The sequence below is a fragment of the Centrocercus urophasianus genome, unplaced genomic scaffold (assembly GCF_019232065.1).
Source record: "Centrocercus urophasianus isolate 14NV4802_14NV808 unplaced genomic scaffold, USGS_Curo_1.0 seq_43, whole genome shotgun sequence".
Lineage (NCBI taxonomy): Eukaryota > Metazoa > Chordata > Aves > Galliformes > Phasianidae > Centrocercus > Centrocercus urophasianus.
The window spans coordinates 162,969-186,506 of record NW_024885011.1 but is presented as its reverse complement, the minus strand read 5'-3'; the positions used below and the strand labels follow the sequence as shown (position 1 = coordinate 186,506).

The 23,538-nt window shown below is 55.3% G+C and overlaps 6 protein-coding genes across 8 annotated transcripts; 2 read left to right on the top strand and 4 right to left on the bottom strand.

Annotated features, from left to right (window-relative positions):
- Window positions 1-1,253: 1,253 nt before the first annotated feature.
- PITHD1 (PITH domain containing 1) lies at window positions 1,254-2,865 on the top strand. The gene is made up of 6 exons (XM_042834038.1): window positions 1,254-1,436; window positions 1,507-1,550; window positions 1,636-1,713; window positions 2,054-2,158; window positions 2,307-2,415; window positions 2,578-2,865. The coding sequence occupies exons 1-6, from the start codon at window positions 1,254-1,256 to the stop codon at window positions 2,677-2,679; spliced, it is 621 nt and encodes a 206-aa protein (XP_042689972.1). The 3' UTR covers window positions 2,680-2,865.
- A 224-nt stretch (window positions 2,866-3,089) lies between these two features.
- Window positions 3,090-9,407, top strand: LYPLA2 (lysophospholipase 2). 2 transcript variants are annotated; one of them, XM_042834027.1, is made up of 10 exons: window positions 3,090-3,160; window positions 4,763-4,866; window positions 5,217-5,248; window positions 5,803-5,868; window positions 6,007-6,054; window positions 6,218-6,288; window positions 6,535-6,608; window positions 6,766-6,867; window positions 6,964-7,140; window positions 7,255-9,407. In XM_042834027.1, the coding sequence occupies exons 2-10, from the start codon at window positions 4,789-4,791 to the stop codon at window positions 7,303-7,305; spliced, it is 699 nt and encodes a 232-aa protein (XP_042689961.1). In that variant the 5' UTR covers window positions 3,090-3,160; window positions 4,763-4,788; the 3' UTR covers window positions 7,306-9,407. The 2 variants fall into 2 exon arrangements, with proteins under 2 accessions (XP_042689961.1, XP_042689962.1); XM_042834028.1 differs by lacking the exon at window positions 3,090-3,160 and adding an exon at window positions 3,440-3,571.
- Window positions 9,408-10,100: 693 nt separating this feature from the next.
- GALE (UDP-galactose-4-epimerase) lies at window positions 10,101-12,272 on the bottom strand. Its single transcript, XM_042834024.1, has 11 exons — window positions 12,199-12,272; window positions 11,973-12,095; window positions 11,786-11,901; window positions 11,581-11,694; window positions 11,305-11,481; window positions 11,110-11,223; window positions 10,961-11,027; window positions 10,798-10,883; window positions 10,630-10,707; window positions 10,392-10,506; window positions 10,101-10,316 (listed from the first exon to the last, which is right to left on the bottom strand). Exons 2-11 carry the CDS (start codon window positions 12,091-12,093, stop codon window positions 10,261-10,263), a joined length of 1,044 nt encoding a protein of 347 aa, XP_042689958.1. The 5' UTR covers window positions 12,094-12,095; window positions 12,199-12,272; the 3' UTR covers window positions 10,101-10,260.
- A 173-nt stretch (window positions 12,273-12,445) lies between these two features.
- Window positions 12,446-16,008, bottom strand: HMGCL (3-hydroxy-3-methylglutaryl-CoA lyase). Of its 2 annotated transcripts, none has more exons than XM_042834025.1 (9): window positions 15,932-16,008; window positions 15,636-15,710; window positions 15,417-15,524; window positions 14,977-15,072; window positions 14,491-14,639; window positions 13,835-13,898; window positions 13,364-13,552; window positions 13,117-13,242; window positions 12,446-12,940 (listed from the first exon to the last, which is right to left on the bottom strand). In XM_042834025.1, exons 1-9 carry the CDS (start codon window positions 15,980-15,982, stop codon window positions 12,839-12,841), a joined length of 960 nt encoding a protein of 319 aa, XP_042689959.1. In that variant the 5' UTR covers window positions 15,983-16,008; the 3' UTR covers window positions 12,446-12,838. The 2 variants fall into 2 exon arrangements, with proteins under 2 accessions (XP_042689959.1, XP_042689960.1); XM_042834026.1 differs by lacking the exon at window positions 15,932-16,008 and adding an exon at window positions 15,785-15,858.
- Window positions 16,009-16,392: 384 nt separating this feature from the next.
- Window positions 16,393-21,101, bottom strand: FUCA1 (alpha-L-fucosidase 1). The gene is made up of 8 exons (XM_042834125.1): window positions 20,758-21,101; window positions 20,232-20,366; window positions 19,885-20,022; window positions 19,122-19,227; window positions 18,616-18,816; window positions 18,215-18,405; window positions 17,336-17,435; window positions 16,393-16,626 (listed from the first exon to the last, which is right to left on the bottom strand). Exons 1-8 carry the CDS (start codon window positions 21,099-21,101, stop codon window positions 16,486-16,488), a joined length of 1,356 nt encoding a protein of 451 aa, XP_042690059.1. The 3' UTR covers window positions 16,393-16,485.
- A 505-nt stretch (window positions 21,102-21,606) lies between these two features.
- Window positions 21,607-23,172, bottom strand: CNR2 (cannabinoid receptor 2). Its single transcript, XM_042834126.1, has one exon. It carries the CDS (start codon window positions 23,128-23,130, stop codon window positions 22,075-22,077), a length of 1,056 nt encoding a protein of 351 aa, XP_042690060.1. The 5' UTR covers window positions 23,131-23,172; the 3' UTR covers window positions 21,607-22,074.
- Between the last annotated feature and the right edge of the window lie 366 nt (window positions 23,173-23,538).

Genomic DNA, 23,538 nt, shown 5'->3' with positions numbered 1-23,538 from the left:
GCTGAACTCCCGGCTGTACTCAGTGTCTGGAAGGAAAGACTCACGATGCCAGCTGGTGGCTGCGTTGCAAGGTGCCAGGGTGTGAGGTGTGATTCCAGGTCTCACTGCAGCACTGCTATGGCTCGTGCAGCCTTACAGCACTGGTGGGGTACATCTGCCTTGGAACAGCCTCAGCTGGAGGCAGCGCGAGCAGAGTTGCAGCCTCTGGAAGCAGGTGGGACCTGCTTGCACAGTGCTGGAGTGGTGCACAGGGGGCTGGGGGAGAGGGGAGGCTCTGGGCTGTGTTCGTTGCCCCAGGCCTTTGGGTGAAAAAGGTGCAGGTGATCACAGTAGGGGTTGCTGGTTGGGGGTCGCTGCCCAGGGCTCCTCTCTGGGGAGTGTCCTCCCTGGGTGGCTTTAGGAATGACCCTGCTGCTTCTGGTTTCCTTCCTTTTGTTCTGTTTTAATCCATTCTCAGTGTCCTCTGTTGAGTTTTTTCTTGTGTTGAAGGTCTTGGAAAGGTGTTTTCAGCCTCTTCTGTGCTGTATGTTTGTTACAGTCCGAGGTGCTTCAATGTTACAGTGTAGCATTTCAGTGCATCCTGCTGTAAGATAATTGCTCCCGGCTCCTGCAGTTCGCTGTATTTAATTTGGCTGTACTTCTAATTCCATGACAATTCACAACCTTCTGCTGCCCCTTGTGCTCCCGGTTCTTACCCTGGGGCACAGCTCTGGCTTTGGGCCTGGCTGCAGGTGCTGAGCTGTGACCATATCCAGCCCCTAGGACCCGTCCCTCCTCCATCCTCATTTGTCCCCCTGTTCCCAGCTGGAGGGATCCCACGCCCCATGGCAGGAGGTGTCGGATCCCCCCACTGCCGGCCCTCGGCCTCGCGCAGTCCGTCCAGCTGCAGCGATGGCCCCGAGCAGCGCTGCCCGCCCCGCTGCGGCCGGGGTGGGGGTGACTCTGACATGTGTTTGTATTTTTGTCCCCGATGTGTATATACAATTTTCTATGTTCTTTTTTTTGTGGTAACTAAGATGAATATTTTAATTAGATAAGTTATATGAAAAAGAAGAACAATCGTGTCTCAATAAAACCCAAACACTGGACGCCCGGCCGCCTGTTCCTTTCTGAGCATGCGCGGCCCCGCCCCCAGCACACGGCTTTTGGGCGGGGCCGACGGGCGAGCGATGCCTGCAGGGGGCGCGGTGTGATTGGGCGGCTCGGATGTTTGTTTGGGGGGCGTGGCTCGGGGTGGGCGTGACTCTGCGGGCATGGCGGAAGGACACGGGCCCGGGCGCTGCCGGTGCTGCGGCGCGGACGGCGGGGAGCGGGGCGCGGCCTGGGGCCTGCATCTGCGCATCGACCGCGGGCGGTTGCAGTGCCTCAACGAGCGACGCGAGGGTAGCGGCGCCCGCGTTTTCCGTGCCTGGGAGGATCGCGGCGACCGCGAGCAGGTGCGGTACCGGGGCGTGTGGGCGGTGCCGGTGAGGCCGGGCCCGTCCTGAGCCGCTCTTCCGCCCGCAGTTCGTGGAGAGCGACGAGGACGCGGAACTGCTCTTCAACGTCCCGTGAGTGCGCGGCCCGGGCGGGCGAGAGGTGGTGAGAGGCCGCGGTGCTCCGCTGTCACCGCTCTGCTGTGCTCCCTCCCACCAGGTTCACAGGCAGCGTGAAGCTGAAGGCCGTCATCGTGATGGGGGAGGACGATGACTCGCACCCCTCTGAGCTGCGGCTGTGAGTAACACTGCTGGGCTGCGCTGTTCTTTAGCTACAGGTCAATGCGGTGCCTGGGTACTGGGCAGAAGCCCGGAGCCACGAGGAGAAAGAAGCTGGAGCTCATATGTGAGTGAACGTGGCTGCTCGTGCCACAGCTGTGAGCTGCAGTGAACCCAGCCTGCTCCTGGTGCTTGGGACTGTGGTGGTGCTTTGTGGTGGCATTGGTAATTTCTGCTGCAGAAGGCAAACAACTGCCTTATTGCTGAGGGGGATCCAGAAAGCATTAATATGTGGGGAGGGAGCGCATTAGTGACACTGCACTTTAATAACTTTCTGGGTTTCTTCTGTCTGTTCCTAGGTTCAAGAATATTCCTCACATGTCCTTTGATGATGCTGCCCGGGAGCCAGAGCAGACGTTCAGTCTCAACCCCGACCCTGTGGGCCAGCTCGAGTACCCCACCAAGTATGGACCTGGCCCGTGCAGTTCTGCCCATGGCTGCTGGTGGTGACAGATATGCACTGCGGGGAGGGGAAAAGTTGCATCTGCAACCTCAGCTGTTCGCTCCATGCCTGATGTGTGCAGGCTCTGCTGTCCGTCTGTTTTCTTCCAGAATTGCTCGCTTCTCCAATGTCCATGACCTCTCCATGTACTTCCCAAAGAACTTTGGAGCCGAGACAATGAAGATATTTTACATTGGTCTGAAAGGAGAATGGACGGAGGTGAGAGCCAAGACAAGCAGGACTGCGCTACTGGTGCATGAAGAGCTTTAATCAGGGCTTAAGCTGAACTCTGGCTCTTGGGAAGGGGTGGGAAGGGTTGAGATAGATCTGTGAGGTGGGGAGCAGGAAGGAATTAAGTGCCACTGACGTGTCCCCATTCAGGCGCACCGCCACAAGGTCACCATCTGCAACTATGAAGCATCACCCAACCCGGCTGACCACCGGCTGCAGCAGGTCACCCCTCAGAGCCACTGCATCTCTTGACTGTGGCACTGCTCTGTGCTTGGGGCTGGAAACGGACACGGACAGAGACGGTGCCCGAGGCCCCGGGGACTGCGACCGTGCCCCGGTGTGCCGGGGTGGAGCGCCGGTGCTGAACGGCCGGGCCTGCCCACTCTGCTGCCGAACTGTGCCCTTCTCATTGCCAATAAAGCTTCCGAGTTCAGAGCAGCCGCAGTGGCCTCACCGGGGCTCGAGGGGGCGGCGGGTCGCGGCTGCCTCTCCCGTGCGTGCGCAGGAGCCGCGGGCAGCAGCAGCGATGGGAGGTCGCGGCGCTGGGCCGCGTTTTCCGGCGCTGCCCCACGTGCCGGCCGAAACCACTTCCGGCTTGGGCGGGGCGCAGCCAAGATGGCCGACCCGGGGGCAGCGTCACTTCCGTCGCGCTGCCCCGGCCGCCACCCCGCGGGCGGAAGTTCCGGTGGAGCGCGGCGGGGCCGGGAGCAGCACGCAGGCGGCCCGACCGGAGGTGCGGGACGGGGCGGGACTGGACCAGAACCACCGGGGCGGGAGGGGGAAGGCAGATCGTACCAAAGACACCGGGGCACGGGGGGGAGGAGGTTCCGGGCGGTCGCGCCCTGAGGCGGGCCGGGCGCTGAGCGGGCCGCGTGGGGCGTCGCTCCGTGCCCGGGCTCGAGGCGCTGCGCCGGAACGGCCTGTAGCCAGTCCCCAGACGCCCGATCTGCACAGAGAGTCGCGGCCGTGTCGGAGCCGGGGAAGCTGTCCCGCAGGCCCGTCCTGTCCTCCCGCTGCTGACCTCGCTTTGCGCCTGCGTGAGCGGCGGGGCCGCGGCCCATCATTAAGCGATGGTCATTAAGCGCCTCGCGGCGCCGCTGCTACTTCCGTCGGAGCGGAGTGACCCTACGCTGCTCAGCGGCAGGTCCGGGGGCGGTCGCGGGCGGTCGCGGCCTTGTCCGATTCTGGCGGTCCGGGGTGGGGGGTCTTGCTCACCTTTCGGCCCCGCGGGTCGCGGTGTTCGCGTGGCAGCGGATGGGAACACGCAGATGTTCTCTCGTGGGGGATGGAGGTGGGCGCAGTGGGGTGCGGCACTGTGGGCAGCGCTTGGAGTTCTTTCTTTGCCCCGGACCCCCGTGGGGACGGCAGAGCTCCGGGGTGGGCTATGTGGGCCCTCGGCAGCCTGAGCTGATGTGGGGTAGCCAGCCCACCGCACGGGGCAGAGGGGGTGAACATTAAGGTCTCTTCCAACCCAACCGTGCTGCAGTGCTCTTTGCTCCGGGCAGCACTTTTCAGGCTATCTATCTGATGGAATTGCAGCTCCTGTTGCCTCGTGTTGGCTGTGTTGTGCCCAAGAAGGCCACAGGAGAGCTGCTGTTATTTGTGGCTGTGGCTGCCAGGGATTTTGGCAGGTGCTGTTTGTCTGCTTGTTTTGACCCTGGAGTACACATGGCAGTGCGTAGGCGTGCATCTGCCAGCTTCCAGTGTTTTTGTTGGAGCTGGGGATAAGCTGAAGAGTGCTCAGTGAGACAAACCATGCAGGTCGTAGCCCAGACAGGGTACACTGCAGTCTGATTGTGTTCCCGATGGGAGCCAGGAGATGATGCTTCCGACGCACTCTCATCTAGTTAGTGCTGAGCATGGGCTGCTGCCAGAGGTGGGAGTTGTGCCTATTGTGTGAAGCACGGCACCTTACATGAACTGTGCAGGCAGCACAGGAGGGCTCTGCTGCCCCAGGGTCTGTGGACTAACAGCTTGGCTCATCCCTGGATGGTTCCATAAGGAGCTGAAGCTCTTACACAGCCATCAATGCCCATAAAAATTGCTGCGTGCCTGCTCTGGCACTTCCTGCTTCCCACTGCTGCAGATTTGGGTCAGGCTCCTCCTCGCCTCACCAAGAGTCAGAATGCTGAGGCTACTCCCTGCCCATGTTGCTGCTGTCACTGGAATAGCTTTGGTTATAAGGTGTCACTGAGCTAATTTTAATGTTCTTCATGCCCCACAAGCATGTGGCCCTACTTGCCTGGCTCCTGTGTGTCTACAGAGCTGCAATGTGAGCAGCATTTGCTGGCTTAGAGTTATTTTCCTACCTCACCTTTGTCCCTCTGCCCCACAGGTGCCAGTATCTGAGTCTCTCAGTGTATGTGTGGTAACAACATGTCTGTCCCCCTCCTCGCTGATGCAGTGACTGTCTCAGGGGCAGAGCGGGAGACTGCCGCGGTAAGGGGGCTGCATTGGTGGGGACCCCTCCTACCTCACCCCTCTGTCCTCCGGCCCTTCTGGCTCTGGGGCTGCTCTGCTCTTAGATGGGGAGCAGTGAGGATGGGTTTCCTGGGATTTTTGGTGGCTTGGGCTGAGGAAGATGACGCCCAGGGCCCTGTGGCACAGCGATTATGGGGATGGCGTGCCATCCGCCCATCCTTAATGCTCAGAGCTGCAAAGGAATGTCGTTGGTGTCAGCTAATTTCTGCCTGTTTGATTCTCTGCTGCTTAGTGACTAAATGTCCCTGTCTCTCTCCTGGTACACAGTCATCACATCAGCTAATTCGTTTTTCTGCTTTATTTAACAGGTCATTTTTTTACATGGCCTTGGAGACACAGGGTGAGTATTGCTGGAGCTGCGTCTGTGTCACGTGGCCAGATGTGGGCCTGGCCATTTGCTGCTTTGCACAGAGCATCTCGGGGATGTGTCTGGGCCTTTGATCTCAGCCACAGCAGCTGAGCTTGTGCTACCCAAACAGGGAATCTCTGGCCAGCGGCTGTCTGAGTTTGAGCTTGAATATTTATGATGCTCCCTATCCCCTATGGGTTTGATTTTTCTGCTTTAAGACAAACAGACAGGTGCCATACTTTTTCCCATCCTTGGGAGGGCTGGGAGTATCTGAGTGAGTGTGCAAGGCTGCCTTAACGGACAGTGTGAGATACAGCAGCAGCAAAAGACTGCTCCCTGCACAGGAGGTTCTGCCCCTTTGCTTGCTGATGGCAGCTCTCCTGCCTCCAGCTAATGAGCTCTTTGTGCTGCTGGAGATTCGTGAGGGTTGACCTGCTTGAGGCCAGGGAGTAGGAGCATAAAAGCTGAGCATCCTTGAGGGGAAGTCTCTCATCTTCATCGACATCCCCAGGTGCTCAGGCTTCTCTGTTCTCCTCTCTCCCCAGACACAGCTGGGCTGAAGCTCTCTCCTCCATCCGCCTCCCCTACGTGAAGTACATTTGCCCTCATGCGTAAGTGATTGGTAAGGGGTCCTGGGAGGGCGGGGGGGGTGCCCCAGCCTGCCACGGTCCTTTGGTAAAGACGTCCTGCAGCTGCGGGCCCCTTCTGCCACTTGTTTCCTTGAAACATCCAAATTATTTTCTCTGCAGACCCCGGATCCCAGTAACCCTGAACATGAAAATGGTGATGCCTTCCTGGTGAGTGCTTTGGATGGCAGAGGTGAGGTCTTCCAGAGAGGGTGGAATCCTTGAGGGGTGTTGTGGGGAGTGAGAAGGATTGGGGAAGAGCACCCAACTCCCTTCTCCCTCTGCACTCCGGGTGCTGGCTGAGGCTTGGGGCTGACTGTGCTGTTTCTTCCAGGTTTGACCTGATGGGCTTGACTCCAGATGCACCTGAAGATGAAGCCGGAATCAAGAAAGCTGCAGAGAGCAGTAAGAGGCTTTGGATGCCTCTGGGTGCCTCCTGGGTGCCTCTCCTTCTCTGGGGCGGGTGTCTTGTTTCTACTTCTCCTTCCTTTCTCCTTCCCTGTGGTTCCAGCCCACTTCTCCCAGGCTGCAGCCAAACTCATTCAGTCTGTGGGACCTCTAGAGGCTGCCTGTCCCTGTGTGCTGTGCACACCTCAGGCAATGCTGGTCAACACCCCTGCTTTTAGTGACCATTTCTCTGTTGTTTTCCAGTTAAAGCAATTATCGAGCATGAGATGAAAAATGGAATCCCACCCAACCGCATCATCCTGGGAGGCTTCTCACAGGTGAGCTGAGCTGCATGGGGCTGTGGGGCAGTGCAGACACAGGGCTTGGGCCCCTTCTTTCCTTCCTAAAGACGGGGAGGAGCTTTGCTGGCAGGGAAGGGGCCGAGAGCTGGGGCTGTGTGGCCACGTGGTGCCAACACCTTCCTCCTCACTGCAGGGCGGTGCCTTGTCGCTGTACACGGCTCTCACCTGCCAGCACCAGCTGGCTGGCATCGTGGCACTCAGCTGCTGGCTCCCACTGCACAAGGCCTTCCCACAGGTACCCTGCCCTGCTGCTACCCTGCGTGTCTATGGGGCACCTGCCTTTGCGGGATCCCCTCTCTGGGCACCCTTAAGTGCTTCTTCCTTGTTGCAGGCAGCGAGTAACAGCATGAACAAGGACATTGCCATCCTGCAGTGTCATGGGGAGATGGATCCTATGATCCCTGTCCGCTTCGGTGCCCTCACAGCTGAGAAGCTGAAATCAGTTGTCACCCCTGCCAAGGTCCAGTTCAAAACCTACCCTGGTGTGATGCACAATTCCTGTCCTCAGGTCAGTGCCTTGGGCAGAGGGAGGGGAAGGGGCTTTCACAGCCACACCTTTGGAATCGGTTTGTGGGCATGGCCCTTGAGCAGCCCTGGTGCGATGGGCTCTGCTCTCTTGCAGGAGATGATGGCGGTGAAGGAGTTCATCGAGAAGCTGCTGCCCCGGATCTAAGGAGAGCCAGTCGAGACTGTCGCAGGGAAGGATGCCGAGGCTGCAGCTGCCAATCTTTGCCCTGTGACCCGTCTGCTGCAAACGGAAGCCATGGCACCCACCCTTGCCTCCCACCGCAGTCTGGCCCCCACCTCTTCCCATCTCCTTGCGCTGCCTCCTCTCTGCCGGGGGTGCCCTGCCCCCCTGCTGCTCTCAGAGCTGAGGTCGGAGCTCTCTAAGGCGAGCCTTGAGATACCTTTTCTCTCCTCTCACTCTGAGCAGTTTCCGTGGGGACCACCATTCCCTCAGTTTCTCATTCAGGCACTGCAGTGTGTGGGGCTGGCGTGGGGCAAGCCAGTTGTTTTTGTTATTTGTTTCTTCCGTAACAGTGTTAGGGGTGGGACACGCCTGGTGCAGCGGGAGGAGGGGGGCAGGCACGGGACAAGGCCTCATGGCTGCTCTCGCCCTCTACTCAGGTGACTCACGGGTTTTCAGTCAGAGCTCAGGAACCCGGGACTCTCCTGCAGAATCCTCAAGGCCCAGGGAGAGGCTCTGCTCTGGGTTGGTACCGTCAAAGGCTGCCCCAACCCCAGGGGCTGGCAGAGCGACAGCTGTGCAGCTCCCACACCTCTGCATGGGGCTGTGGCCCCTGCCCTGTTGCACACGCACACTCCCATGGGCTAGCAGCAGCTGTGTCCTACAGATAATCACCTCCTTCATCCTCTTCCTGTCTTTGCTTTTACAATCTCCTCTTCAGCCTTGGATGGGGGCCCGGAGGGATCTCACCCTCCATCAGCCCAGCTCTGCATCCAGGTGCTGCTGTTTACAGCTGGCTGCTTAGCACCTCTGCCACAACGCCTACCCTGTGCTGGATGGGTCCTTAATGTCTCTTGCTGCTACTTCTCCTTCCCTTTGGACCTGGGTTGGCTGGCTTAGGGAGGTGGAGAGTGGGATGAGGCATCCTGGCCCCGGCTGACGTGGCTGGAGGCAACAGGTTGGCTCCCAGTCATTACCTCACCAGCATCTAATGCCTGGGAGCTGCTGTGCTGGTTCTGTGGGGCAGCATGGGGTGGGTCTCTGTGCTGCTTGGGTCTGGGTGAAGGGTGGAGACCGTGTTGGCCTTTCAGTGTACAATCGCAGGCTGGCCAGGGCCAGCACCGTGCCCCTCACCCAGCTGAAGCTGTGCCTCTCCCTGGCCTGGAAGGGCACAGCCCAGAGTCACCTCCTCCACTGCTGCAGGTGGGCGCCCGTCACCCTCTCCCCTCCTGCCAGGCTACGGGCAGAGGCTGTTGAGCAGTGCTGCCCTTCTCACCTCCCTGGGCTGAGCCCGCAGCACTGCTGGGCCCGCTGGGCTGGAGCTGTCATTGTCTTCTTTAAAAAAAGAAACAAAAAACGAACCAACCTGTCTGGGCCACGGGGTGCGGCTCCTTCCCCTGTGTGCTGCCTCTGTGGGTCTGTTCTGTTCTCGCCCTGCGCAGCCCTGCTTGGTGCCTGCAGCTGTGCCCAGGGGCTGTGTGGGACAGAGGAAACCTCGTTGCAGTCCTGGGGATGTGCAAAGCAATAACCTGCTTACTGGAGAGTCGGGTCTGTCAGACCCATCCTTGGTTTTTTGGGTTGTGTTGGGCTTTTGGTTTTTTCCTTTAGAAAGTCTTAAACCAGCAAACACTGCTGGCATGAGGGGAGCCCAGCTTTTCCCCTTGCTTGGGATTATGTCCTGCTATTTCTTCTGCTTGGTGTGTTTAAAACTGCTGCAGCCTGTCCCTCCTGCTCTTGGCAAGAGGAGGGGAGTGAGGCTTGGGGGTAGGCAGCCCGATCTCAGCTGTGAACTGGAACTGGGCGCATGGTGGGGCCAGCAGGGGCTGTGGAGCCGTGGCTATTCTCAGGCACAGCTCTGTAGCACATTCCCTGCTCCCAGGGAGCAGCACGTGCTAAGCTGGGCTGTGCTGAGGATCCAGGGAGGGAGAATGGCTTCTCTCCATTCCTTAAAACACCTTTTCGTTGTTAGGGTTGGTTTTTTTTTCCTTCTTTTTCGCTCTATTTTGTCTTCCTCGTCTGGTCTCTTTTTGTGTGTGGTCCACAGAGTCAGATACAAGGTAAATAAATCATAAACCTCTCCCATATGAGCTGGCAGTGTTTGTCATTCACTCTCTGCTGGCTGTGCCCCAGCAGCTCGGCCTAGATGCAGCAGGCATAGAACAGAGCTGCTACTCAGAAAGTAAGAAAATTTATTTAGAAACAAATCAAAAGCTCTATTCATAATTTAGTAACATAAGTTATTAATCTACATGACAGCAAACTGGGCTAGCTGAGTCATCATTTCCTAAGGGAGCCAGTATTGCTGCCAGTAATAAATAGGATCAGTGTGTGACAGCCAAGCAGAGCCTGCTCCTGAGCAATCTTTAGGAACATGATTACAGAAGCAGCTGCACAGGTACTGTGGAAGCAGAACCAGCTACCAGATCCCTCACGGCTGCAGGCAGGGGCTCCTCCAGCCCCACAGCAGCACGTAGCAGGCAAGACTTGGTCCCCAAAATCACCTGAGGGGGAGGGAGGGGAGCCCCTGGCAGCCAGCAGGGGCTGGTCCTTTGAGGGGCTTCAGACTGTGGTCCTGTGGGGGAAGAGAGGAAGGCCTGGGACCACGCAAGAGGTGGGAGGTCCTTGCCCAGGCCTCCTTTTAGGTCCCAGGGCTGGGGCTATAAAGAAGGGGCAATTTCCTCCACAGTTTGGTCACCCAAGACTGCATGTGGGAGCACTGGAAACATCTCCTGCAGTATACACCCCCACCAAGCGCCCTCCTGTGCCAGGTCCCAGACCTTTCTGGGAGGGGATTTAGTGCTCTGGAAAGTGAGGCTGGGCCTTGGCTCAGTTCTGTGAGATGCAGAGGACCTGGTGGGGTAAGGATGAGGAAGCATGGAGGCAGGTGGGGGGGGGCAGGCCCTGAACCCAGGACCGTAGAATGAGCCCTCGGACCTGGGCTCAGTTCTTGCTGTATCCTGTGGGATTCTGCAGCTGCCAGCGCCACAGGTCCTCGCCTGCACAAGGAGAGAGACAGTGAGGGAAGGGTTGGGAGGTGGGGATGGTGCAGATGGGAGGGGGGATGTTCTTACACATCTTGTCCAGGCCAAATGCAGCTTTCCAGCCCAGCTCACGCTCAGCAAGCTCTGGGTTAGCATAGCAGGCAGCCACATCTCCCTCCCGCCGGCCCGTGATCTTGTACTTGATCTGCAGGGAGAGCAGCACTATGTGGCAGGGAACTGCCAGGGCTCTGCAGAAGGCACCAACACTGGCATGGGGGCTTCTCAAGCAGGCAGGGAGCACTGCAGGAGTCACTGACTCAGCACCTACCTTCCTTCCTGAGGCCTTCTCCATGGCCTGGACCATCTGCAGGACAGAGTAGCCTGTGCCAGTGCCCAGATTGTAGATCTGGGAGGAGAACAAGGGACACACATCAGCTCCTGCTGCAAAGGTAGGAGGGCCAGACACCCTTTGTTCACCCAAGCCCCACTCTCATACCTTGCAGCCACAGCTCTCTTTGAGCTTCTTCAAAGCAGCAATGTGTCCCTTGGCCAAATCCACAACATGGATATAATCCCTAACACCTGTGGGGACAGGGGATGAGCACAAAGTCCTCCTGAGTCACGGGACAGCTTCACACCACCCATCCACAGTAACGCACCAGTCCCATCTGCTGTCTCATAGTCATTTCCAAACACACTCAGGAATTCCTGGCGCCCCACTGCCACCTGTGCAGAGGAACAGACACATAATCTGCTTAGCCTCTGCCACACACAGCACTGCGAATCTGCAGCTCCTGCTGGGCAGTACCTGTGCCACGTAGGGCATGAGGTTGTTGGGTATGCCCTGAGGGTCTTCTCCAATCATTCCAGACTCATGGGCACCGATGGGATTAAAATAGCGCAGGAGAATGGCGTTCCAGCCCTGGGGAGAGACAGAGACGTGGCAGCCCTGACCCCAACCCCAGCACACTGTGACATAACACCAATGCTCCAGCCCCCGCACCTTCTCTGCTTTGCAGAGGTCCTGGATCATCTCCTCGATGAAGTACTTAGATTTGCCATACGGGTTGGTGCAGCCCCCGACTGGGTGCTTCTCATCCAGGGGCAGGTATTGTGGGTCACCATAGACAGTGGCGGAGCTGCTGAACACGATGTTCCTCACGCCATGTGCTTCCATGGCCTAGGAGCGGAGAGCAGCACTGCAGAGCCCAGCACACGGCACCACATCATGCCCCACAGCACCGCATCGTGCCGCAGCCCCACTCCCGTTTCCACTCACCTCCAGCAGCCGAATGGTGCCGGTCAGGTTCACACCGTAGTACTCCAATGGTTGTCGCACAGACTCACCCACTGCCTTCAGCCCCGCGAAGTGCATCACGGCCGAGAAGCGGTGCTGAGGGAGAAGAGACGCGTTAGGGCAATAGCAGCTCGGTCCTCGCCCAGGGGTATTCAATGCGCGGGGGGTCAGGAGGCAGCGGCCGCACCGTGCTGAAGAGCTGCTGCAGCGCGGCCCCGTCCGTGATGTCGAGCTCCTGAAAGGCGATGGGCATCCGCGCGATGCGCTGCACGCGCTGCAGGCTCTCGGGGAGCGCGCCGGGCCCTGGGGGGAAGGGGGGGGTGGGTCCGAAGGCTCCGCATCGGAGGGATCGAAGCCGGCAGGGTCGCGCGTACCTCTGGCGGCGTTGCGGAGGTTGTCGATGACCAGGGGCTCGTAGCCTGCCTCGGCCAACTGCAGCACGCAGTGACTGCCGATATACCCCGCGCCGCCGGTCACCAGGATGCGCTCCGCCATGGCTGCAAGGGAAGGGGGAAGCTGAGCTCGGCCAGCTCCGGATAGATCACCACCAGCGACCGGCGGGGTAAGGAGCCACTCTCGGGCCGGGATCCCGCCGCTCACCCTCCGCCCAAATCCGCCCCGCCTTTAAGGCCGGGCCGGCCGGGGCCTCCCGCCCCCGCTGCCACGCGTTCCGAACCACCTGCGGACGTGTCAGCCTGCCCGGAAGCCGGGCGCTGAGGGCGGGAGCTTCCGCCTGAACGGCTACGGCCATTGGCGGGGCGAGCGGCAAGCGGGGCCGGGAGCGGCGGGGTACACCTGCCCCCCGGCGGCGGGAGGCCACAAGTGGAACAGGAGCCCGGCAGCGATCTGGAGTCATTAAACGACATCTTTATTAGTTTAGATCAAACAATGTGTCTATTACGCCGAGTATTCAGAAGTATCTTACAACAGATACTGAAGGTTCTCACAGTGCTGAGCACCACGGAGAAGGCCAATGGCTCCTCCTGGTACCCAAATCACAATGGCAACACTAGTGCTGAGCCCACCACCCGCAGCTGCACAGCAGCTGCCTCTTCTCCCCCCCCTCCTTTCCTCCCACATCTCAGAAAAATATTCCCATTTTTTGATTTCTTCAGAGATTCCATCAGATTATGCACTTCCTCTCCTGCTACAGCCCTGGGAGGAACCCCAAAGGCAGCACCGTGGAGGTAGCAGGGCTAGCACAACAGCTACACCGTCCTTGACCCACATCAAGGGTACATCACAGTCTGCATGAGGCCTGGGACACTTTGGAATTGGTTCTTCTGTTCAGAGCATTGCAAATAAAGGTGCCAGCATCCATCAGCTTCTGCAGGTCCACACCCTTCCAGGACACAGAGGGAACAAGGTCAGTGCCACTGCCACAACACTGCCCCAGGAGCATGGCACAGCACAGGGCAGTGGGGCCAGGAAGTTGCACAAGGCCCACAGTACCCTGCCCTACTCCAGGGCTCTCTGTGCCAGGTCCTTGAGCTCTGCACTCAAGCCACTCGCACTTACCGTGTGAATGCCCAGGCCATTCAGCATGTACACCAGGTCCTCTGTAGCAACATTTCCCGATGCTCCCTGGGCATAGGGGCAGCCTCCAAGGCCAGCAACAGAAGCATCGACCACACTCACACCCATCTGCAAAAACACCATTCTCAGTAAATTCTCCTTAAATAAAAGGCTCCCAAAACATATGGTTCACAAACAAAAGTAGAAGAAACTCAAGCAAGTGTGCTCTGCTGCAAAGCAAGAATCCTACCTGAAGTGCCACCAAGATGTTGGCAAGGGCTTGCCCATAGGTATCATGGCAGTGAACAGCAAGAGCCCCCACTGGCACCTCCTTCATGACCGCTGCCAGCATCTCCTTCATGCTCCCTGGGGTTCCGATGCCAATGGTGTCACCGAGGGAGATCTCATAGCATCCCATCGAGTACATCTTCTTTGAGACCTGCCCAAAAGCCAAGACGATGAGAAGACAGCTTTGTCATGGCCTTCCCCAGAGCTGGATAGAGCAGTACAGAGGAACCATAGCATGCCAGTAGACTCTTCTCTGGAAACATTCACCTGCCCAATGTCCCCATCCATATCAGCTAGGCAGCCTAGATAGCTGCAACCTCCCTCCGTCTCTTCCCCCAATCTTTAGTTTAATGGTTCAACACATTCTCCAGCCATCAGAGTCCAGAAGGAGCCAAAAATATCCCAGAAATTCTGGTTATGTTTACGAACTCACCTCTGCAACTTTAGCTGCAGAAATCTTCCCTTCATAGGGACATCCAAGGACGCATGAAACATATCTATAGTTAAAAAAGCAAACCTTTAGAAAGAGAACTGCATGCGATTATACAAGCCAAGTTGTTCACAGCTTGTGCAGCATTTTGTGTTCACTATACAACAGAAGAGTTAATTTTCTATTTTAAAAGTCAGCACACATTCCAGTGGACAAAACTAATGTCATTAGTTACTCTACAATTACTTCTTTCATAAAAATAAAAAGTTAGATAAGACAAGTATGCCAGACCAGGAGAGTTTTATATCTAAGCATTTCAGTGTGCAGTCTGCCAAGAAGCCAGTATTATTTTAGATTATTTGGTAAAGCTGAAGATAGAACGAACAAATGAGCAGAAGAGTGTAAACTATCACAAGCTGTCCAGAGTACAGCAAGCCAACACCTGAAATTGTATCCGCTTGCTGTCATTTTCAAATTAACACTCCCAAGGCACAAAGCTCACACTTGTTTTTTGCACTCATCCAGACAGAGGCACTCCTCCCCAAAAAGTGAAGTTTAAAAGCAATTTCGCTCTCCAGTGCTGCGTGGGTCAGACTCCAAAGTGGAAACCTGGAGCAGTTTCATTGCCCCTGGGCTGCTCGGCGCTGGACTCTCCTTACCCACGGACGGGGATGTTGGCTACTCTTGCGGCATTCATTACTTCACTGAATCTCTCCAGACTCTCCTCTATGGAGCAGTTAATGTTCTTCTTCGTGAAGAGCTCAGATGCTGCTCCAAAGATGGACACTTCTTTGGCCCCTGCTGCCACCTGCCAACAGAAAGCATTAACCATGTTAGATGACTTCTCTTGCAAGGGAAATGACAAGTATGATCAAGACCGCAGTTCTCTCATTTTATTTTTCCCCACAGTATTTCCCTGGACAACCTAATTAAAAATCAAATTTGAATTTTTAAAAATGATTTTTAATAAAATATATAGGGTTATTCTCCATCATAAGCAACAGGTTTCCCCAGCAGAATGATCCCTTTGTAGAGGAGCTATGCTGTGAAGCTGCTGCCTGTCAGAGCTGCAGATGTGTTTTCCACCCTTAACCACGGCTTAAGTATTCCCTCCCGGGCAGCCCTGAGGCTCCGTGACCTCTTACCGCTGCCTGGAATCCTTTCAAGTTGGGGGTCAGCACTGGGTAACTCACACCAGGCAACTTATTGATTCCTCGCATGACTTCAGCATGATCAGCCATCTGCAAGGGAGACAGGGAAAGATTTCTGAGGGTGACAACCCACTCCACAACTTATAACACTTCTTAAAATTATTATTATGCACTTTCTATGAAAGGGAGCGACAATGCTCAGGAAACTAGGGGAAGTGGTGCATCCTGGCACCGCAGGTCTCCAGCCCACCACAGCTGTGCGCACCTGAGCTACGTCCTGAGCTGAGCGTGCACCTCGGGCACAGAGGGAAGCCTTTGGGCACTGCAGGTGCCTGCACGAGGCACTGCAAGAGGGACCTGTGCCCCGTCACCGGGTCCGACATCAACCGGGTGCTCCTGGCAGCGCACTGCTGCCACCCCACATCAACGCTGACCTGCGGCACCCATCGCGGGGACACGAAACTGGTGGCCTCGATGACCGGCAGCCCCGTCTCCGACAACATGTCGATCAGGCGGATCTTCACCGGCGTCGGCACCACGCTCTGAGGAAAGGGGAGTAGAGCGGGGATGAGACCTGAGCCGCTGCGCGAACCACGCAAACACGGCGGTGCCCGCGCGTCGCACAGAGCCCTTCGCACCCGCCCCGGCGGTACCTTCTCATTCTGCAGCCCGTCGCGCGGCCCCACCTCCACCACCTTCACTCTCTGCGGGAAGGCCGCGGTGCTGACCTGAGGGCAGAGAGAAGGGCAGCATGAGGGACCGCACAGAACCGGAACAAACCGCCCACCCCCGACCCGCTCACCGCCCGCATCGACACGGCCCAGCGCGGCAGCAACTTTCGCGCCGCCGCCATGGCTGCCCGAACTTCCCTCACGTGACAGCTGCCACGTGCTTAGAAGCGGGCGGAGCTTTGCAGTCACATGAGAGCGGCGCCAGAGTGTGCCGGTACCTGGCGCCGGGTGGTGTCACGTGACAGCGGTCCTGCTGCGAAGCGCGGCATTGTGCACTGAGGGCGCTTCGGGTCGCGCTCGGGATGCGTTCGGGATGCGCCGAGCGCCGCCTCTTATAGCCGCACGCCGCGCCGCTGAGCAAACAGCCCGTGTTTGCCCTGGGCCGCCCCGCGCCGCGTCACCCGGGGGCCCCCGTGCCAGGGCCGTCAGCGCGGGCCGTACAGCAGCTCGCGAATGGGGAAACGCCGCCGCAGATCTCCGAGCGCGTCCGCCTCCACTGGGACGCGGAGCACCGCGCGGGCTGACACGGTTGCCAGGACGCGATGGGCTGCCCCGTGCCAGCCCTTGCCCGGCCTCGCCCCCAGCCCCAGCAGTAGTGGGGCGGAGGCTCAGATTTAGACCAAGACCCCTTTTTCGCAGCAAGGCCTGGTGATGCCTCACAGAATGGCTAGAAGAGAAATCCTGTCTTGAAAAACCATTTATTTAACAGTGAATGAACAACTCATCTGAGACTCAGTCGAAAAGACAGGGGGCTGCTTTCACCCCGTGGCTGTCACTGCACCTCCTCCAGCCGAACAGCCCAACCTGGCTGTGAGCGCTCAGGAGACGGAGGTGCGTAGGGCAAAGTCACGAGCAGCCCTTCACCCAGACGCTGCTGCCACTGCAGAGTTCCTGCAAAACCCAACATCGTCACCTGCAGAAAGGGCACAGGGACACTTAGTTGCAGCTCAGATGGACACTGAACACTGCAGGACACCAGTCCCTACATCTGCAGCACTTGCCACACATTCGAGGCAGCCCTGTACTTTTCCACCCACCGTTCAGAGTGGTGGAAACACAAATGACAGCATAAGGGATATTTTTGGGCCAAACATTTGACTGCAGTGTGCTGGGTTTTGGGTGGCTTACCCCCCTACCCCCCCCCAACAAAAAAAAAAGAAAAAAAAAAAAGAAAAAAAAAGCAACTGAGAAGGCTTTACCTGTGTTTGTTTAGAGCAAAGGGCACAGTAGCATTTGCGTCACAATTACATTTACAATTAGCAAGTCAGTGTACCTCATCTGAATTGGAGATGTAATACCAGTGATCCCTTCTGTGTGTGAGGCTTGTTATTTACTTTACCTCCATGCGTCAATAGGATCAAACAGTTGCAGGGAGAAATGTTCCTACCTATTCTATGGGAGATGAACTCACCCTGTCTGTTGTTCCATGTTAAACAGTGACATCAAACCTGAAGAATAACAGAGGATCTGCAAGGGTGTGGGTAAAAGCACCCCATACCAATCAGGAAGGGATAACAACTTCATGTTATCTCCTGTAGAAGTCAAGCTGGGCCTTCTCAGCCCATGTGTGCCCAAGGTGGGCTCCAAAAGTGCATTAGGTCTTTTTCCTTCAAGTTCCTTACTTGTGTGGCTGGGGATGGAATGGGCACAGACAGCTGCAACACACTGTTCTGAGGCCAGGTCAGAAAGATGGCGTAGACAACTGCTCCTTTGGAAGTGTACCTAAGGCAGGAAGGTTCACTGAGGTAAAGAGCCCACAAGAGAGAATCAACCATGGCCCAACCTGGCAGCATGAGAACACTGGCTTGCCCACCGTCACTCCACAGGGGTCACCTACTTTCCCCTTATTCCAAAATCTCTCACTTTGGACCCATCAGAAAGTGCTGGCTGATAAAACCCAAACAAAGAAACAAAGTCCACACATGCTGCCTAAAAGCAAATGTCATCAGTCCTTGCCTCAGACTGTGGTCAATGCATCAGATGAGCTGCCATGTGCTGATCTTGTCATTGCTCTGCATTTCTAGAGTGAACACATTTGGGCACACTCAGAACTGTTCTGTGTTCTGTTCTCAGTTCTGTAGCATTTCTGGCTATTGATTCACTCACTGTGCTTTTCTCAGAAAGTACAATGGTTGGGTAACAGTGAGCAGGACTGTTATCTAACGTCCTAAAAGCAAATATTACTGCATTTTCAGATTATATGCATTGAAAGAAACTAGCCATCACCACTACTTAAAACAGTCCTGACAGCAATGGTATGGATTTTTTTTTCAAAGAACGACTGTTTTTTAAATCACGTAAGATGGCTGCAGATCTGAATTTTATTCCGTTCTTTCCACATGATGCTCCTTAGATTACATGTGGCAGTAAGTGAGCACTCCAGCTCTAGGATATCACCTAAAGGCCACCTGTGCCCAATGGCAACCCTTCAGAAAATGCCAAATTTAAGAAGCAGCATCAGCTTTGGAAGTCCCAGCCCAGCTGAGCAATGGAGTCCTTACCAGATGGTGTCTGTGCTGTTCTCCATCTGTACTCTCCATGGCTTTGACTCATAAATTGCCTCCCCGTTTGTGCCCAGCCATCTCCCGAGGGCCAGAAGCCTTTCTTGGAAGATGGGAACAATCACTCCCTCTTTTGTAGGTCCCACGTTGAGAAGGTAGTTGCCTCCAAAGCTCACAGTTTGCACTAGCTCCTGTGGCAGACAAATTAAGGTCACAATTGCATTTTCTTCACTTCTGACAACAAAGAAACTCAAGGAGTGCTCTGTCCTCATGAAATGCTCCTTTAGCTCCACTTGCCTGTACGAAGCACATGCCAGATCTTTTTCCATGTAGCAGAATGAAAGAAATCTTTAATACTTGGTTAACTCCCACACCTGTTCATTTGAATTCTGATTTCTTACCTTGATGATACTGGCTACATCCATTAACTCATCAATGTGCATGTTGCTTCGATAACCCCAGGAGAGCTTGTCAATGGAGGAGCACATCTCCCACTTGTGAGCAGGCAGGGTCCCTGGCTTGTATTTGTCAGCACAGTTGTAGAAGCCTCCGTGATGGCAGGAGCAATTATTACACCAACGGTCGTTCACAACAACAGTATCCTGGAAGAAGAAACGTAGCTCAGAAAAGAGAAGGTTTTGTCTGGGACTTTTTCAGCTTGCATCCATCTGTCCTGAGTTACCTGAGGCATCTACGTTAGCGGGCCAAGTACTTATCCCCTGGGATTTGAATCCCAGAGGCTTCTCTTAAAAGCACAGTGTGGACTTTTTAATTCTGGTGAAAGAATAAAACAAGTTTGGCACCTGCCAAGAAGGTTACTCATTTGATCGCATTCATATCTCCATGCTGCCAGATGTTCCACACCTATACAGTGCTGCAGGCCATGAGGGACAGCTGAAGGTTTTACCTTGACAGGACTGTCGTTATACAGCCAGGCAAGGAAGGAGGTAGAATTCCAGTATGAGTCTGGAGCTTCCCAGTCTCCATCTGACCAAATCAAATCTGGTTTATACCTAACAGAGAGATTAACATTATTTCAGAATGGCTTATCTGCTCCTACCCCAAAAGAAGCACTTCAGAGTTTCTTGTCTCTGGAGTCACTTTCATTTCCCATCACTTGACATTACCAGGAGGTTCGTGGTACCACTTCCTGCTCCAGAAAAAGCTGCAAGTGACTTTCTTGTACCAGCAGAGTGATTATCATGGCTCAAAGCACAGGATGCAGTTCTTCCAAACACAAAAGACTACATCTTAGAGGCAGTTATGAGGTACATCCTTTACCTGCTACAATGGCTACTGTGAGCAGCATGTGTCCAAGCCTGGTAGTTTGGTCAACTGGGAAATCAAAGGAGGGATGCAAATTCACAGCAAAATTGCTCTTCTACTTTACTAAACAGCTTGCTGCTTTTTCAGAAGTGCTCTCAGAAAAGGCAGCATTAAAGGGCATTTCTCTTGTACGCAAGATCTATCTTACTGTACAAGTTAGATTACTGACAAGGCAAACGTGAACCCCTTTTTTAATTAGCTCAAATCATTACTGCTAAGTAAACAGATTTCCTTTGGCAAAAATTAGCATTTGTCATCTCTGTTCTCTGCATCTACTTAGCATCTTTCTAGATAGTGCGAAAGCCAAGAACTGCTCTTGCATCCTGACTAGTTGCAGCTCTTACTTTAAGACAAGATCATAGAGTTCTGGCATTGTCTTCTTTAAAACAAAGTTCTGGGTCTTGAAGCCGCTTTCTTTGTCAGACAGATAGAGAGGGTTGAACCACTCTAACAGAGAATGATATAGTCCGTAGCGTAAGTTGCTGAAGGATAGAAAACACAAAGGAAGGAGTTAGGCCAGCAGCAGGGATTGAGAATCAGTGTAGAGTAGATTACTGGCATTATTATTTCACAGTTTCGTGACTTTGCAAGCACTGTTTTCATATCAAACTCATCATTTTCTGCTGTTTGCCAAGAACAGCCAAGAGAATTCAGTGCATGAAGATGACAAAGCAGCAAAGTGTAGCCATACTTCTCTCTGAGCGCCTGTCCCAGCTCTCCCACGAGGTCGCGGTGGGGCCCTGTGTCCAAAGAATTCCAGTTCCAGGACACAGGAGACCCCCAGTTGGTGAAGCCTTCGTGGTGCTTTGCGGTCAGCACCACGTACCTGAGGGAAAGGCTCTGGATCAGGGTGACAAAGGAGCTGAGTTATCCCCAGTCCTCACTGCCAAATCCAAAACTACGAAAGCAAGGAACTGAGAAACCACACCGTGAGGGGTCCTCGTTAGAAGCCCTTTTCATTATCCTTAAAATTAAAAAGAGATGACATGAATAGCAAAGTTTTAAAATGGATTTTAATTCTGGAAAAGATGACCAGCGGAGTCTCGCGGAGCAGTAAGAGCAGCCGTCTCTGCGGCACTTCAGGCACGGCTGTCAGGGACCCAAGTCCCTTCCGGATCCCCAGAAATGGTCTCATCCCCTCACGGACCCCCCAACGCGGCCCCATCCCCTCACGGACCGCAGCCACCGGTGCCACCCGGCCGGTGTTGCGCACTGACCTGGCACCGGCCCGCCGGAAGAGCCGAGCCCACTCACGGGGCTGGAAGTCGTGGGCGGTGAAATGGGGCGCGAAGTCCGCGTACGAGGTGGCGGGCGGGAAGCGCTGCTGCACGAAGCGCTCGTAGTCGGCGCGGCGCTCCCCCCGCCAGTGCCACCAGAACCACTCGGAGCCCCAGGCCGGGACGGAGAACACGCCCCAGTGCACGAACACCCCCACCTTCACCTGGTCGAACCAGGCGGGCAGCGGCCGTGCGTCCAGGCTGGCCCAGTCCGGGCTGTAGCGCGGCGCGGCGAGCCCCGGCCCCAGCGCGGCCGCCAGCCACAGCAGCCCACCCGCCGCCATGCTGCCGCCTGACGTCACGCGGCCGCCGCCATGGCTACCGAGGCAAAGGCTCCCGCCGTCGCAACCCAGAGCCCGCAGTTCGAGGCTGCGGGCCGCCCGGCGGCGAGGCCGGAGGCTGCCCTCCGCCTCCTCACCCGCCTCTGCCCCGCGGCGCGTCCGTGGCTGCTGCCTGCACTCTGTGAGGAGATAGGGAAGGCTGAAGGGTCGGCACTTCAGCTTCCCTGAGGTCCCTCACTCCCGGGTCGCATCGCCTGCGTGTTCCAATTGAGCCAGGGCAGAATCCAAGGGCCTCGCTTCCGTGCCCAGACAGCACAGGCAGGCCTGTCCCTGAGGCAGCCCTGTGGTCCTCAGGGCACTGGTGAAGGGCCCTGCAGGTTTTACAGCCAAAGCTGCTGCTTCTGTGTGATTTGCAAAAGAATCTGTTGCCTTAGAGGCCAGTGGAAGAAAAGGCTGAAACATTTCTTTAATGTTTAATTGTATAACATCCAACAATGTGTGGCTGAGATTTAAGTTTTTGTAAGTCTACAAGGCAGGAATAAATAGGTGTACTGTTACTATGCAGTGATGTGCTGCTAGAGCTTTGCTGGCAGTGCTTGTGTAACTCTGCCCGTGCCAAGCAAAGGGCTGGGACAACATTTTGTGAAATGCTGAGGCAGACATAACTGAGCACAAGGAAAAGTGTCAGGTAGCTACTGGCAGGCAGACAGGATTTGCTGTTCCGAGGAATGGCATCACCCTCTGCTTTGTGTGCAGCACACCATGGCATGGCACCGGGTCTTGGCAGCCCTGGGAATGGCAGTCTGTACAGGTCTGGGCATTTTGTGTCCCGGTGTCTAAGAAAGCATCAGTAGGAGCTGACTCCACAACCCGATCTGTCATCTCCCAGGACTTCTACAAGGACAGAAAATAAAAACAATCCGAAAGAGAAATGATCCACACTCCAGCTGAGCTCAGACTTCCTGGCACTGCATCCCTACATGGCATGTATGTCCTCACAGACGGTCTCTATCATGGAGGACCTGTGAGCGCTCTCTGCTTCCGGGCTGTCATTTGAGGTCCTCAGCTGCCTCCTGCATCGGGAAAGGTGCATCCTCAGGGAGGAATACAGCTCCTTGCTCCGCAGGGCATAAATAATTGGGTTCACCATAGAATTGAGTAGGCAGAGGGTGCAGCAGAAGGCAAACACCTTGCGCAGGTGATTGTTCAGACTTACAAAGATGCTGTAAATCATGAGAATTAGGGCCGGCAACCAGCACAGCACAAGGACGGTCAGCACCATGACAAGGGTCTTGGCCAGCATGATGTCCATCCTCATCCTGGCGTTCTGCTTTCCCACATGCACCTGGTGTTTCTCCATGTATGCCACATGCTGGTGAGCCCTCCACAGCACATGTGAGTAAGCGCAGACAATACACCCCAGCAAAATCAAGACAAGACAGATCCAAGTGAACAGATAATTATTGTCCACAAAAGGGAACAGCTCGGAACAGGCTGAGTTGAGTGTGCAGCAGTTCCAGCCCATCAGAGGCAGGAAGGCATTGGCCACACATCCCAGCCAGAGCACTCCTAGAGCTGTCCACGCTCTCTTTCTCGTCACAAGCAGCTTGTATTTGGAGGGGCGGCTGATGGAGATGTAGCGGTCCAGGGCTGTTAGCAGCAAGCTGCTCAGGGAGGCTGTGAAAGATGTGTTCACCCCTCCCAGCTTCAGCAGGAACAATTCTTTAGAAGAATCAGTTTCATTAAAGACATGGAAGTTAACAAAACTTCCTACAAAGATGATGCTGGCCAAGAGGTCCGCCAAGGCCAGGCTGCTGATGAAGATGTAAGAAGGCTTTCTCCTTGTGCCAGAGGAGGAGAAGATCAGGTAAAGCACTAGACAGTTCTCAAAAATGCACAGTATTCCAAAGAGGCCACAAAGTGTGGCAATGCTGATCTTCTGTGCTTGTGTGCTGAGCACCATGAAGCATTCCATGCTCTTGGAGCTCGCAATGCATTTGGAGGTATTTTCATACATCTCACAGTTATCCATTATACTTAACTGGAGCCAGGAACGTGCAGGGAGAGTTTTGGCTTCCTGTACTCCAAATGCTCTGAAAAAGATTGAGGGGAAGGTGAGGGATAGGAACACTACAATTAGTAAATTCAGTTCCCTTGGTGGTATCCCTCCTTTTACACAAAAGGAGATGATCCTGTTGCAACCTACTCTCAAGGAAATGTAGTGTGATGGGGAAATGCCTGCTGGGGGTGCAGAGCAACTCAGTGCATGCTGTGGCAGTCAAGTCCCATTTTTCTCTACACTTCTGCAGTTTAATGCATTCAGATCCCTTCATTTTTACCACACTGAAGAGCTTGTTCTCATTCATCAAGGACAGCAGATGTCTTTGGAGGCTACAACAGATAGCAGTGACCAACACTCTAGAAAACCACATCCACCACA

Coding starts and splice junctions, on each gene's coding strand:
- PITHD1 (XM_042834038.1), top strand. CDS start 1,254: ATGGCGGAAGGACACGGGCCCGGGCGCTGCCGGTGCTGCGGCGCGGAC. Junction 1,437..1,506: donor ATCGCGGCGACCGCGAGCAG/GTGCGGTACCGG, acceptor TTCCGCCCGCAG/TTCGTGGAGAGCGACGAGGA. Junction 1,551..1,635: donor GAACTGCTCTTCAACGTCCC/GTGAGTGCGCGG, acceptor CCCTCCCACCAG/GTTCACAGGCAGCGTGAAGC.
- LYPLA2 (XM_042834027.1), top strand. CDS start 4,789: ATGTGTGGTAACAACATGTCTGTCCCCCTCCTCGCTGATGCAGTGACT. Junction 6,055..6,217: donor AAAATGGTGATGCCTTCCTG/GTGAGTGCTTTG, acceptor TGTTTCTTCCAG/GTTTGACCTGATGGGCTTGA. Junction 6,868..6,963: donor TGCACAAGGCCTTCCCACAG/GTACCCTGCCCT, acceptor TCCTTGTTGCAG/GCAGCGAGTAACAGCATGAA.
- GALE (XM_042834024.1), bottom strand. CDS start 12,093: ATGGCGGAGCGCATCCTGGTGACCGGCGGCGCGGGGTATATCGGCAGT. Junction 11,482..11,580: donor GCACCATTCGGCTGCTGGAG/GTGAGTGGAAAC, acceptor CTCCGCTCCTAG/GCCATGGAAGCACATGGCGT. Junction 11,028..11,109: donor TCATGCCCTACGTGGCACAG/GTACTGCCCAGC, acceptor TCCTCTGCACAG/GTGGCAGTGGGGCGCCAGGA.
- HMGCL (XM_042834025.1), bottom strand. CDS start 15,982: ATGCCGCGCTTCGCAGCAGGACCGCTGTCACGTGACACCACCCGGCGC. Junction 15,525..15,635: donor ACGGGCTGCAGAATGAGAAG/GTACCGCCGGGG, acceptor CCCTTTCCTCAG/AGCGTGGTGCCGACGCCGGT. Junction 14,640..14,976: donor TGAAAGGATTCCAGGCAGCG/GTAAGAGGTCAC, acceptor TTCTGTTGGCAG/GTGGCAGCAGGGGCCAAAGA.
- FUCA1 (XM_042834125.1), bottom strand. CDS start 21,101: ATGGCGGCGGGTGGGCTGCTGTGGCTGGCGGCCGCGCTGGGGCCGGGG. Junction 19,228..19,884: donor CTCTATGATCTTGTCTTAAA/GTAAGAGCTGCA, acceptor TCTCTCTGTTAG/GTATAAACCAGATTTGATTT. Junction 18,817..19,121: donor ATAACGACAGTCCTGTCAAG/GTAAAACCTTCA, acceptor TTCTTCTTCCAG/GATACTGTTGTTGTGAACGA.
- CNR2 (XM_042834126.1), bottom strand. CDS start 23,130: ATGGATAACTGTGAGATGTATGAAAATACCTCCAAATGCATTGCGAGC.